Source organism: Myxocyprinus asiaticus, chromosome 1, assembly GCF_019703515.2.
Source record: "Myxocyprinus asiaticus isolate MX2 ecotype Aquarium Trade chromosome 1, UBuf_Myxa_2, whole genome shotgun sequence".
NCBI classification, from domain to species: Eukaryota; Metazoa; Chordata; class Actinopteri; order Cypriniformes; family Catostomidae; genus Myxocyprinus; species Myxocyprinus asiaticus.
In genome coordinates, this window is record NC_059344.1 from 21780931 (window position 1) to 21794550 (window position 13620).

General features: G+C 38.4%; 2 protein-coding genes across 3 annotated transcripts; one reads left to right on the forward strand and one right to left on the reverse strand.

The window, feature by feature from the left end:
• Nucleotides 1-1348: 1348 nt before the first annotated feature.
• LOC127430659 (GMP reductase 2-like) lies at nt 1349-11142 on the reverse strand. Of its 2 annotated transcripts, none has more exons than XM_051680711.1 (10): nt 10583-11142; nt 10054-10185; nt 9811-9930; nt 7529-7612; nt 7222-7395; nt 7066-7147; nt 6838-6944; nt 6650-6692; nt 6294-6453; nt 1349-5581 (listed from the first exon to the last, which is right to left on the reverse strand). In XM_051680711.1, exons 2-10 carry the CDS (start codon nt 10138-10140, stop codon nt 5392-5394), a joined length of 1047 nt encoding a protein of 348 aa, XP_051536671.1. In that variant the 5' UTR covers nt 10141-10185; nt 10583-11142; the 3' UTR covers nt 1349-5391. The 2 variants fall into 2 exon arrangements, with proteins under 2 accessions (XP_051536671.1, XP_051536593.1); XM_051680633.1 differs by having other exon boundaries at nt 10054-10189; nt 10583-11141.
• A 419-nt stretch (nt 11143-11561) lies between these two features.
• LOC127430764 (NEDD8-like) lies at nt 11562-13317 on the forward strand. Its single transcript, XM_051680840.1, has 4 exons — nt 11562-11749; nt 11976-12023; nt 12173-12255; nt 12932-13317. Exons 1-4 carry the CDS (start codon nt 11732-11734, stop codon nt 13050-13052), a joined length of 270 nt encoding a protein of 89 aa, XP_051536800.1. The 5' UTR covers nt 11562-11731; the 3' UTR covers nt 13053-13317.
• The last annotated feature ends 303 nt before the right edge of the window (nt 13318-13620 follow it).

Here is a 13620-nt window from a genome sequence, read left to right on the forward strand (position 1 = left end):
ATTGAGCCAAGGCAACTGAGCAAATGTGCACTGGGCGGATAAGCAACACTGACAGAGGAGAATAATGTATACAGTCTTAAATGTGTGTTAAATGAAAATTCAGCATTCACATTAATTATTAACCTACATTTGGCTACTTATAGGGATAGTTCACCCCAAAAAGAAAATTCTTTCACTCACCCTCATGCCATTTCAGATGTGTATGACTTTCCTTCTTTTGCTGGTCTCAAATTAATATTTTTAGAAGAATATTTCAGCTCTGTAGGTCCATACAATGCAAGTGAATGATGACCAAAACTTTGAAGCTCCAAAAAGCACATAAAGGCAGCATAAAAGTAATCTATAGGACTCCAGTGGTTTAATCCATGTATTCAGAAGTGATATAGGTGAGAAACAGATCAATAATTAAGTCCTTTTTTTATTTATTTTGTATTATTTTATTTTACTATAAATCTCCACCTTTGACAAGCCCTGACCAGTAGCTGGTGATATGCATGAAGAATGCAAATCGCCAAAAAACAAAAGAAGAATGTGAAAGTGGAGATTTATAGTAAAAAAGGACTTAAATTATTGATCTGTTTCTCAACCACACCTATAATATCACTTCTGAAAATATGGATTTAACCACTGGAGTGATATGATTACTTTTATGCTGCCTTTATGTCCTTTTTGGAGCTTAAACATTTTGACACCTATTCACTTGCATTGTATGGACCAACAGAGCTGAAAAAATTCTTCAAAAATCTTCATTTGTTTTCTGCAGGAGAAAGTCATACACATCTGAGATGAAATGAGGGTGAGAAAATGGTGAGAATTTTTGGGAGGGTGAACTATCCCTTTAACTATAGTTCCTTGTGAAGTACTGCTTATGTATCACAGTTTATTTTTCTGTCATTTAGAATTTTCTTCATTTAATTTCATTAAATTTGTGCTTGACCTGTTGTTGTAAATAAAACACTGGCCAAGCATGAATCAAAATCTGAACCCTAAGTCTGTTGCGTAACAATTATTATTAAAACATAGGCTAATATATTAACTAAATAGCACAACGTTAAAAATAAACTGCAAAAAGATATAATGAAGTTCACACAATTATTGTACATTTGTACGGGTGTGTGTTTGTTGCCACATTTATAAAGCCTAATCGTCAGGTTGCTGCCATTCAGACACAAGACCTTCAGTTAGGTCTGGCACTGATGTTGATCCACTGATGTCCAATTTATCCCAAAGGTATTTTCAGGTCTGGGCTTTGTGCACTGTCCACATACTTTTGTCCATGTTTTCTATTTTCTTTCTAATGTGCTTCAATTTTAAATTTTGTGTACCCAAGATAAAGAAAACTACAATGTTTATGTGAGTGATTTATTTCACAACAACACAGGAAAACTATAACACTTGATGAAAACCAAAAATATTTGAAGTGAAATTATTCCAAATGACATATTTGGAACAACATCAGATTTAACAACAATATAAAAGATACAAATCAACATGGATCAAATTCAACTGTCCATTAATCAGCCAACATCTGACTTTCTTTCACATTTCATTATTATTTGCACCAGCTACAACTTTAATCACAATCAGAGACACTTTAATCAACGAGAACAGTAACTGCAATAGAATGGCTAAAATACTGTATGACGTTTGTAAAAAAAAAAAAAACTATAAAGATTTAAATATTTAATTATTAAGGTTAATTAAGCTGTGTTAATGATAAAACTGGGCCAAAATGCATAAAATGATACTAATACTATGACAGGAATGGATGAAGACTTCAAAGGTTTGTGTAACCTGTATTTGTTACATACATCTATCACATACGATATGCAGTATTACTAGCATTTTTCAGATGGCATTGTATGTGAAAGTATAAAAATACTATGGCTTTGGTCAACACATATATGCTATAGAATAGAATGGTAATATATAACAAAAGTCTATAGCTCATAGTATAATAGACTGATAACTCTGTAATAATCCTTTAAATGTTCTGAGTTGGTCCAATGAGAGGGAATAGAATGGAAATAGTTAACAGCAGGGTCAGAAATTAAGGGTGTCTTGGGGCAAAAATGCTACTGAAAATGACAAAAAATGCTCCTGAAATTCAAAACATAAAAGGCAAAAAATGCCCTCGTAATGAATTCTTCTGTTTATTTCTAAAATTTGATATAGTTCTTTATGAGGAGTCGTGTAGGCAATAATTGTTGAAAAGCCTCTGACAAACACTAGTGAAATTAAGGTATTGATATAAACATGAGTGAAATTCATTCATATGCAGTATTGAAAAGATTCTTATAAACAATAGTTAAACAAACTGATTCTGTTGACTTACATTACCTAAACTAAATGTACACATTTCTAGCTGAAATGTCTTTCAGTCATTACTTCAACTCTTCTCATATACACTTATAAAACTGTCTCTCAATCACTTCTGAAATCTCTTTCAAACCGACAGATGAAAATGTCTTGCATTAACTACTATAGTGCTCATACTGATCTAAAAAGATGTTGAGATGATATTGTCTCATATCCTCTCAATAAGTTCAGTAAGAGCCAGTTTCACAGGTTGATGAGAGACGATTTCAGTAGTGAATGAGAGCTTAATTCACTGGAAAAGGAAGCCGTGTTCCCACTTCCTGTTGAATTTGGTGTGTGTGGTGCAGGGGGTCAGGAATTAGCTGATCAGCAGGTCCCTGTTAGCCCCTGCTGGGCTACCCTAACAACCACCAAGCAACACCCTATCGACACCCAGAACACCCTAGTAACCAACTAGCAATGCCTTAATGACCACCCAGAACACTAGCAACCAACTAGCAATGCCCTAGCGACCACCCAGAACACCCTAGCAACCACACAGCAAACTCCAAGCATCAACTTAGCAACCACTCAGAACACCCTAGCAACGCACTAGCTATCACCAAGGAAACCCTAGCAACAGCCTAGCCATGCCCTAATAACCACACAGAACACCCTAGCAACCACCCAGAACACCCTAGCAATCGCATAGCAACACCTTAGCGACAACCCAGAACACCCTAGTAACTGCATTGCAACCACAGAATACCCTAGTAACCAACTAGCAATGCCCTAGCGACCACCCAGAACACCCTAGCAACTGCATAGCAACCTCCAAGCATCAACTTAGCGACCACCCAGAACACCGTAGCAACTGCCTAGCAACACATTAGCGATCACCCAGATAACCCTTGCAATGTCCTAACAACCACACAGAACACCCTAGCAACAACACAGCAGCACTCTAGCTACCACCCAGAACACCCTAGCAATGCCCTAGTGACCATCATGAACACCCTAGCAACCACCTAAAAATGCACCTAGCAATGCCCTAACGAACACTCAAAATACCCAAGCAACTACCTGGTAATGCAGTGGCAACATGGCCGTATTAATGCACGGGCTTACCGGGGCTTAAGCCCCAGTTGCTGTATTCTCGGTAGGGCGCGCATGTAAACACGTTCTGTGGGAGACACTGATGTAAACACAGAGAGGGTGCGCAACTGCTCAAGTGAAAATGTTCCGCCCCCCCCCCCCCCCTCTCCGATGACTGACAGGGGCCCAGGACCACCTTAATGCAGCCCTGCATGGCAACCACCCAAAACACCCTAGCAACCAACTAGCAACGCCCTAGCGACCACCCAGAACACCCTAGCAAACACCTTGCGACTCCCTAGCGACCACCCAGAAGATGTGTCCTGACTTCCTGTTGAATTCATTGTGTGTGGTGTAGTGGGTCAGGAAATAGATGGTTAGCACGTTCCTGTTAGCCCCTGCTGGTTGATGCAGGAACTACACCCTGAGAAAGAAAAACGTATGTTTCTCCATTAACAGCTATTCAAAGCTGTGTTTTATAATTAAATTATTTTTTTGTTCCAAGAAAAATATGAATCACAATTATTTCTTTACATTATTGTATACCTTTTTCCAGTGACAGATTGTTTTTGAAGGGCTACTATATCTGTTGCCATTGATGAAAGATCGGTCACATGATTATTTTATTTTATTTATTTCTAACTGGTTGCTAGGTGGTTGCTTGGCAGTTGCTAGGGTGTTCTGGGTGGTCGCTCAGGTGATGCTTGGAGGTTGCTATGCGGTTGCTAGTGTGTTGCTAGGGTGTTAGGGTAGCCCAGCAGGGGCTAACAGGGACCTGCTGATCAGCTAATTCCTGACCCCCTGCACCACAAGTGATTTGATTGAGAGACAATAATTTCATAAGTGTATATGAGAAGAGTTGAAGTAATGATTGAAAGACACTTTCAGCTACAAATGTGTAAATTTAGTTTAGGTAATGTAAGTCAACAGAATCAGTTTTGTGAATATCTTAATTTCACAAGTGTATATAAGAAACATTTCAATAATTTACATATATGAATGAATTTCATTAATGTATGGAAGAAGCTTTTCAATACTGCATATGAATGAATTTCACTAATATTTATATCAATGTGGTAATTTCACTTGTTTGTAAGATTTTCAATAATGCATTTGAATGAATTTCACTCATGTTTATATAAGTATTTAAATTTCAGTAGTGTTTGTAAGAGGCTTTTCAACAAGTATGGCCTACACGGCTCCTCATAGTTCTTAATATTCTATTATGCTCCTAGTTGTACATACTGTATTAAGGCATAAATATGAGTTGTTGCTGATTTAATTCTTAGAGTAAGAAGTAATACATTTTCAGTCTTCAGAATTTGTATGTACTATTTGATAAAATGTATGTATATGACACAAACAGATGAGACACAGTTTAGTTTTACTGAAAATGGTTTCCCTCATAAAGGTAAAGAATTCCCCTAAATATCAAATTCTGGGGGAAATATTATGTTAATGTTCAACTTAATTTCTGACACTGGTTAACAGTATTAGAAAACTCAAGTATAAAAACATCAGGCATAGACATTCAGCTTAACAATAAATTCTAAAATAGTACCTGAAGTATCTGGATAAAATATAAGGCTCTAATAGTGTTTGGGCTAAAGTTTAAGACAAATGATCAGAAGACAACTTCAGTTAGGCTGTGACCCAAACATTGCACAAAACATACAAAACAAAAAGGGTAATTAATTAAATAAATGTTCTAATCTTAGCCTTTCCTAAAATATAGTAAATAATTAGAAAAGAAAAAAGTTGTTGTGTCCTTGTTAACTCCTGGTTAAACTTTGCAAATTCCAAGTCAGTTGAAAATGTAATATCCGTGTAAACCCTAAAATACACATTATATCCCTAAATGAGGATGTGAGGTGAGGCATGTGAACATGCATATGTGTGCATCTGTCTTCAGACTGCAGACAGAAGACTATGACCTTTGCAATAATTGGCATAATTTGGCCCAATAAGGACTCAGTCAGACCTCCGAAATGGCCTGCCTTAGTTATCATTTCCATACACAGTGTTGAGTTGTTGGGTCACCCTAATGAAGGTGGTACGACGACTTAACTCTTTCAGCTTACCAGCACCCACATATGTACAGGTGGAACGAACTCCTCCCAGCACATCTCTTACTGTCACCTCCACAGGCCCTTTGTAAGGCACTTCAACCGTCTTACCCTCCGACGCCCTTAAAATATAAATATGATGGTTAATTACAATATCAATCCAAACAAAAAGAAGAATTAAGTGTGTTAAATGTCTGATAGTCGCCCTTTAAACCAGCCCAGAGGGCACTGCAATTTAAATCAAACTGGCTAACAAAGCTGATATTCAGGCCTGCCCACTTCTGCTTTATCTGTTATTTATTCATGTTGAATAAATAACATTCATTCTAAATTCAGTTATGGTAGTCAATTAAGCCAATCAGCTTGAATGGTGCAAGCTGATAGGTCCTTTGGCATGTAATCTGTTAGCCAATTAACTTCCCTCAGTTGTTTGCAGAAAGCAGGTTTCACTGCAGCAGGCTCCGACAGTTTTCACTCTCAAACCCTCCTCCTCCCCGGCATCACTTGTCTATATCTGCTATAAGGGGGTTGTATGCATGCCTAACTGTGCAGCAGCAACATGTCCTACATGCTTATTGATGCTAATTGTGTAGCAGTAGCAGCATGTCTTACATGCTCAACACAGTGTGTTTGTGTATGTTCAAGCAGTAGCAAGTCTTTGTCATTGCTCTGCAGCAGCAGTGTAAGCAGATCTAGTGTGCCAGGACCAAACCTAACAATTTGTCACCATTATTGCACCTTAAATGTATTCTGAGAGTTGTCATGACTGAATTAGGATAAAAGAAAAATATATCTACATGCTCCATCAAAATTTCTTCTCTCAGCTGAGCTCACCTGTACTCTGCTACGCCTCCTGCATGCTTCTTCATGGCTGTGTCCGAGCTCATGCCATAGAACAGTTTATACTTCCTGCCATTCTTCTCTATGATTTCACCCCCACACTCAGAATGACCTGCAAGCATTCCTCCCAGCATCACAAAATCCGCCCCCGCACCTGTCAGTCACACAGATTACCCAATCAAATTCAAGCCTCATGTACCTGTAACAATGCATCTCATAAAAATTGCTCTTAAGTACACATCTCTTACAAGCTTAGTTTGCCCTCACATGAGTTTAGGTTGTCTTGGCATTGTTTCTGTTTTAATGTTTTATAATTATGATGTTTAATTCTAAGTGTTACTAAGACTCACCAAATGCTTTGGAAACATCACCTGGGCAGGTACATCCACCATCCTACAAAAAGACCAAAAATGGATGAGTCCCACATAAGGACAAGATCAAAGATTCTTTTTTTTTCTACAAAGCATGCAAGTAGCATGGTGGGTCTGATTTATTATTCATTCATTCAGCAAACACAAGCACACTGAAAGAGTCTCACAGATATAATGTGTCCACCCAGGCCATGTGCAGCATCAGCACACTCAATGACTGCACTCAGCTGAGGATAACCCACACCCGTCTTCTTACGAGTGGTACACACAGAACCTACACACTCAAAGAGGTGAAAAACATGCAGAACCTAGCATGAGCTACTATGTGTGAAAAATAAAGTAATACACATTTTACACGATCTGAAACTGTGGCAGTAAATAACTGATTATGTTACCTGGACCAATGCCCACTTTGATGATGTCAGCACCAGCAAGAATCAGTTCTTCTACCATCTCTCCTGTGACCACATTGCCAGCCTAGAGGATATCAAAATATCAATATAATTGCTAATGGGATTATGTAAATAAAATGTTTTTGACAGGTAACTCACCATTATAGTGTGAGTGGGGAACTTCTGCCTCACGTCTTTCACAAAGTGGACAAAGTGTTCAGAGTAACCATTGGCAACATCGACACATATGTACTGAATCTGAGGTACAGCAGCCAGAATGGCCCCCAGTCTCTCAAAATCTCCGTCACCTGTCCCTGTGCTGACTGCAACACTCTAGAGAGAGAGAGAGAGAGAGAAAGAAAGAAAGCATGAAAAATAATGTGATAGTAAGACTGAGTCAGGCCACTTAAATATCAATCTCAAGCACAGCAGAGCAGATTTAAAATCTAGCAAAGATTTTGCTCACTTGTAAGCATTCTGGGTTCTTTGTTGCAAACTCCTTCCAGTCGTCCACACAATAATGCTTATGGATAGCTGTAAAGAGACTAAACTAAAAGAAAACACATGATTACAAAAATCAATATCTACAGCTGCAGACTTAAAGGGATAGTTCACCCAAAAATGAAAATTCTCTCATCATTTACTCACCCTCATGCCATCACAGATGTGTATGACTTTCTCTCTTCTGCAGAATACATAGATTTTTAGAAGTATATTTCAGCTCTGTAGGTCCATTCAATGTAAGTGAATGGGTGCCAAAATTCTGAATCTCCAAAAAGCAAATATATCATAAATGTAATCCATATGACTCCAGTGGATTAATTAATGTATTCTGAAGTGAAACGCTAGGAGTGTGTAAGGAATAGATCAATATTGAAAACTTTTGTTTACTAAAAATTCATGAGGGTTGAGGTCACGCAGCCTCTCATAACATAAGCACGCTAGCAAGTTCACGCAGGAACTGACGTGTGAAATTTGAAAAATACTGAAGCGCAGTGTTGCACCAGAGGAGCATAGATAATCATACAGATGCCTAATTCGGCTAGTTTGGATACGTCAACTGCAGAGCCACCTTGGAACTGTCAACATGGAGAGCTGTTTGAATCATTTTGAATGCAAGTGAATGGAGGAGATGTCTCAGACCGAACTCCTTGCTCGGACCGCTGCATAAACTGCTTTTGTGTGGAAACAGTATTGCAGTCCGTAGAAACAGCTGCTAATAAGTTATCTACGTATGAATATCTTTGCAGAGGATGCTTTCATGCATACGCCACATGAGAGGCTGTTTGAACGGCACGCTCGTCAACGTACAAACCTCAAGCTGGCCGGAAGTGAATATTTTTAGTAAAAAAGTTTTAAATATTGATCTTTTTCTTACACACACCTAGCGTTTTGTGTCAGAAGACATTAATTAGTCCACTCGTATTAATCCAAGTCATATGGATTACTTTTATCATGACTATACGTGCTTTTTGGAGCTTCATAAATTTGGCACCCATTCACTTGCATTTTATGGACCTACAGAGCTGAAATATTCTACCCAAAAATCTTCATTTGGGATGGCATGAGGGCGAGTACATGATGAGAACATTTTTATTTTGGGTGAACTATACCTTTAAGCCCCGTTCACACCCTAAGCGATAAAGCGAAAGGATGTCATTAATTTTCATAGAGAGCAGAGCGACTTCCGGCGACACAAGCGACAGTGATGGTTGGCAAAAAGATGTGGCCGTGGCGAGCGTCACGACAAAGCTGAGAAAAGTTTAACTCTATGCAAATGACGAGCAACATTCATAATCAACTACATTGAGAGAAGCAGCGTTTGTCTTGTTAATGATATGATGCAATGAGCACTGCTGCATGTTATATAAAACGCTTTCGCTTGCAGAATGTTAATTTTTAGAAGCAATAGAACTGATTCCTTGTCAAATTAGAATATCTTAGTTTTACCAGCAGTATAATCTGTAATCAGCATTTCAACAGATACTATGGCCAGACGTGCAGTCCAACAATAACGTTAGAGTGACAGCAGAAGGAACGCCCACCAGCAACTTCATAGTACAGAGACTAGCGGCACCAAGCGTCATTGGCGGTGTGAACGGGGCTTTAAGAAAACAACACAAAATCTCATTAAAACCATTCCTTTTAAAGAAAAAGTTCACCCAAAAATTTAAATTCTTGCATAATTCACTCATCCCTATTTCGTCTTAGGAACACAAAAGGAGATGTTTTAGTGAGATGTGATGTCTGGTTTTTTTTACAATACAATGCCATAAAATAAGTTTTGATGAGAAACAACTCAAAATGTAGGTCATTTTTCAGTAAAAAATAAATAAAAAATTAACATCTGTTGCATGTTCATGTAAGAAGCTTGTTCACAGTGCTTCACGTGTTCAAGCAAGAACTTGCATTGTTTAGTGCCAAAACATCATTAAAACATCTCCTTTTTGTTCCACCTAAGAAAAAAAGTAATACGGGTTTGGAATTACATAATTAAATTATGACAGAATTCTAAAGAAAAACTGAGTGTCAGGAGTGAACTTATCTACAGACCCTGATAAATCAAAGGTCAAAGTACCAAGGCAGAACTAACTGCTGGCCAAAACTCCCCAACACTTCACACAGATACTTCCTCCCCTTATAAAAGCTCTAATTCCTTTAATGACCTCATGGGGCTGATTTTTCAATTCTGTGCTGTAATATATGAGTTATATAAAGAGAACAGGAGTTTGGGGAATCCAGTCACACCTGATGTAAAGCTAAGGCCATTTCAAAAGTCCCCACAGTGTCCATGTTGGCGGCAACAATGGGAATCCCACGATAACTGCCCTTTGAGTTTCTGAATGAGAAACTGCGCATGAGATCCACCTGAGACAGAAGAGAATGTTGATTTTGCACCATAAGTGACTGCATTGGAATCTCAATTAAAAATGGGCCTACATTGCAAATTATTTTAACAATGTCTAAAATGACAAAGCAAGGGTGGCAAACCTCACTGCGAGATTTGAGAGTGCTTCTTTTGGGACGGAGCAGCACGTCCTTGAAGTCGAGTTTGATGTCATTTTCGATTCGTGGCATGGCTGCTGAAGAGGATGGCCTTGAGACTGCTCCAACCGTATCTCACTGTCTGTGAAAACACAAGAAAAGAGAAAGAAAAACTTTCCAATCCTTCAGTTATGGGAGCTACAGAGGTTGGAGATAGTGTGAGACAGGTAATAACTTTTTTGTTGCAAACTCTCAAACTATGTTAAAACTCTTTGTAATACTTACTGCCGATAGCATTTCAGATATGATAAAAAAACAAAAACAATCCATCATAAAGACATATAATTAAAGAACCCATAATTATCACACATATGGTTATATGTATTCTGCACATGTCCTGGCTGTCAAGAAATCTAGGTCATAGTACTATTATTGCTATTTTTATTGTCACCTTGACACAAAATGTATTTATTGTTAATAACAAAAATGCAAATGTGTCATTGTATGTATTTCACTACATACAATATTATCCTACCTGTCTGTCCCCGTGCACTTCCTTGAAGAACTGTATGAAAGAGACTGAAATAGGTTTCCGGTGTTGAAAGCCGTCATTTTTGGAGGGCGGATCTTTACGGCTGTCAGCGCATGTAGTCTTATTACTGAGGTGTCGCATGCACATTCAGGTCAAGAGTTACGTGAAGAACTACAAAAGGCGGTTGGGTTGAAGCCCACTATCGCAATAACTGTCGCAACTTTTTGTATTTAATCAATGCGTTTGGGCTTCAACTGACAAATTTTGTTATTTAGTGTTTGTTTGTATGTTATTTAGTATTTCGTGAGTATTTAAATAACAAAATATAAAATGCATTTAATTTCTAAGTCAGGTTTTAGCAACGAATTATGTTATTCTAGAGGTCTTCAACAACCTCAGCTTTTTGAATATATGGAGAGAGCGTAACGGTCAGCTAGCGTGTTACGACAAGTATGTCACCGTTTGCGGATATCATGCAAATGAATGGGGAGGGCCGTAAACTGACACCTTCCTGTCGCAAAATTGTCCGCGAATTCTCTTATAAAACAGCAATTATCGTAGTATACTCCGTATATTGTTAATTCAAAAACGATTTGTATTTAGTGTAAAATATGTTTAAGATTAGCAGATAGGCGGTCAGTTCATTAAGTGATGAGCTGTTTCTTCACAAAAGCAGTTTATTCAGCACATTCAAGCATCTCCTCCTTAGACATCCATTAAAAACGGCCTCTGCCCTCCTCGCCAGTGTACCATCATAGAATGTCTATGAAAGTCATGGGCTGAGGTCGGAATGGCATACAACCATACTACTCATACTGTTTCTGCCATATACACATATAGTAAAAGTGGTAAGAGTAGTATGAGAATCATGCCATTCCGACCTCAGCATCGACGTTTATGGGAGCGCCACGTTATTCATTTAGTTACTAACCTTCTACGTTCACTTAGTAGAAGAGCTCTGGTTATTCTCTACATCACATCGGAACCTTTTGTGTGGACTCAAGAGTGGTAGGAATTATTTTTCAGTGACGCAGGAACTTCGAATATCATTGAAAATTGTGCGAATAATTGATTAGAGGTGTCTCAGATTCTTCAACCACCAGTATTTTTTTTTAAATATATGTACGTGTTTGTAGAACAGAGGAAATCAAAATGCTAATTAAAGTCAAGGTAAGAAGATATATGCATCTCATAAAGTATAGTAAAGCACTGCATGCCAGACACCTAGCTATTTTTTTTTAATCTTTCACAGTACTTTCTTCATACGTAGTACTGTGAACATAATTGAACAGTTTGTTGTGTATAAATGATGATGGCCATGAACCCTTCAGAGGCAAGGCTTGTATCTATGGTTATGATATTTAATGATTAACAATCTTCTGCACTGTTTTTAAAGACGCTCACTGGAAAAGAAATCGAGATTGACATCGAGCCCACAGACAAGGTACTATACAGTGTACATAATCTTTAATGATTCATAGGTAATGCCATTTTTTAACCCACAGATTTCTATCAATTGCACAGTTAACAGTAAAGAGTGTTTGATTTGATGTGCTTTGCATGTATATGCATTGCTGTGCCTGTCTTATTCAGGTGGAGAGAATAAAAGAGAGAGTGGAGGAGAAAGAGGGAATACCACCCCAGCAACAGAGACTCATTTACAGTGGAAAACAGATGTAAGGCACCACACACACGCACACAACACACACACACACACATGTTGGTGCAGTTATCATTATGAGGACTCTCCATAGACATAATGATTTTTATACTGTATGAACTATAGATTCTATCTCCTAACCCTAACCCCAGCCCTAAACCTAACCCTCACAAAAAACTTTCTGCATTTTTACATTTTCAATAAAACATAGTTTAGTATGTTTTTTAAGTGGTTTGAATTATGGGGACACTAGAAATGTCCTCATAAACCACATTTATAGCATAATACCCTTGTTATTACCAGTTTGTAACCTAAAAAAAAGTCCTCATAAACCACTTAAACCTGCCCACACACACCACAAACCAGAGATCTTTTAATCTTACACCCTGTCTACACTGGGCGCAACGACTTGAAGCTGTCTACACTGGGCGCAACGACTTGAAGCTGTCTACACTGGGCGCAACGACTTGAAGCTGTCTACACTGGACGCATCAACACGAATGTTCTAAACTGTTTAATTTGTGTAGTAGCGCCAGCGCGTGCATCGCAAAATGGAACGGGACACCCGTTTATTGTCCACGGATGCTTCCAGTGTAGACAGCATCATTGATTATAATGGGGTTTCATTACTTTAGACACAATGCTCATGTCCGGTGTAGACAGGGTGTTAATCCAAACACTCCATTTTTCAGGAACGATGAGAAAACGGCAGCAGACTACAAGATCCAGGGCGGCTCAGTGCTGCATCTGGTTCTTGCACTAAGAGGTGGGCAGGTCCACCTGCAGCCCAACAGCATCTTCCCTACTATGTAATCGCCAGTCCTGCCTTAGCCACCACAGATATCCAGTCAATATGCTTGCACATGCCACAAGAAACCGCTGGAACCGTATGGTGGTTTGATGAGTGGTAGCCACTATATTCTTTGTTGGAACATTCATCAGCTTCTTCCTGTAGAAGTCATGCCCCCTTAATTTGTTTAGAGCATAAATGTGCTCTTTTTGTTAAGTTTACAAGGAGTGTTAGAAATCAAGTTAAAACTGTACCAGTTTGTCAATAAAAAGTAATCCGGACATTTAAGCATGTTGTAACAGTGTGTTTATTCTATCATCTTTCACAAGTTTTATTATGACCATGTTGTGAATAGATCACACCTGCAAACAGAGATAACAATCTTAATACATTGTGGAACAGATGTGACATCTGAAAACATTGAAAAGGGAGGCTATAATCTGCTGTTCTCCTGCCTTGTTGCCAACAATAGGGGGCACTGTTGTATAAGATTTATTTTTAACCAATTTAATGGGATACTTCACCTAAAAATATAAATTCTCTTATCATTTACTCACCCTCATGCCATCCTAGATATGTGTTGCTTTCTAT

Excerpts from the sequence above, each read along its gene's own strand:
- LOC127430659 (XM_051680711.1), bottom strand. The coding sequence starts at position 10,140 with ATGCCACGAATCGAAAATGACATCAAACTCGACTTCAAGGACGTGCTG. Across the intron at positions 7,148-7,221 it reads TCCCCACTCACACTATAATG|GCTGGCAATGTGGTCACAGG; the intron begins GTGAGTTACCTG and ends GATATCCTCTAG. Across the intron at positions 5,582-6,293 it reads GGAGGCGTAGCAGAGTACAG|GGCGTCGGAGGGTAAGACGG; the intron begins GTGAGCTCAGCT and ends TTATATTTTAAG.
- LOC127430764 (XM_051680840.1), top strand. Across the intron at positions 12,024-12,172 it reads ACATCGAGCCCACAGACAAG|GTGGAGAGAATAAAAGAGAG; the intron begins GTACTATACAGT and ends TGTCTTATTCAG. Across the intron at positions 12,256-12,931 it reads ATTTACAGTGGAAAACAGAT|GAACGATGAGAAAACGGCAG; the intron begins GTAAGGCACCAC and ends TCCATTTTTCAG.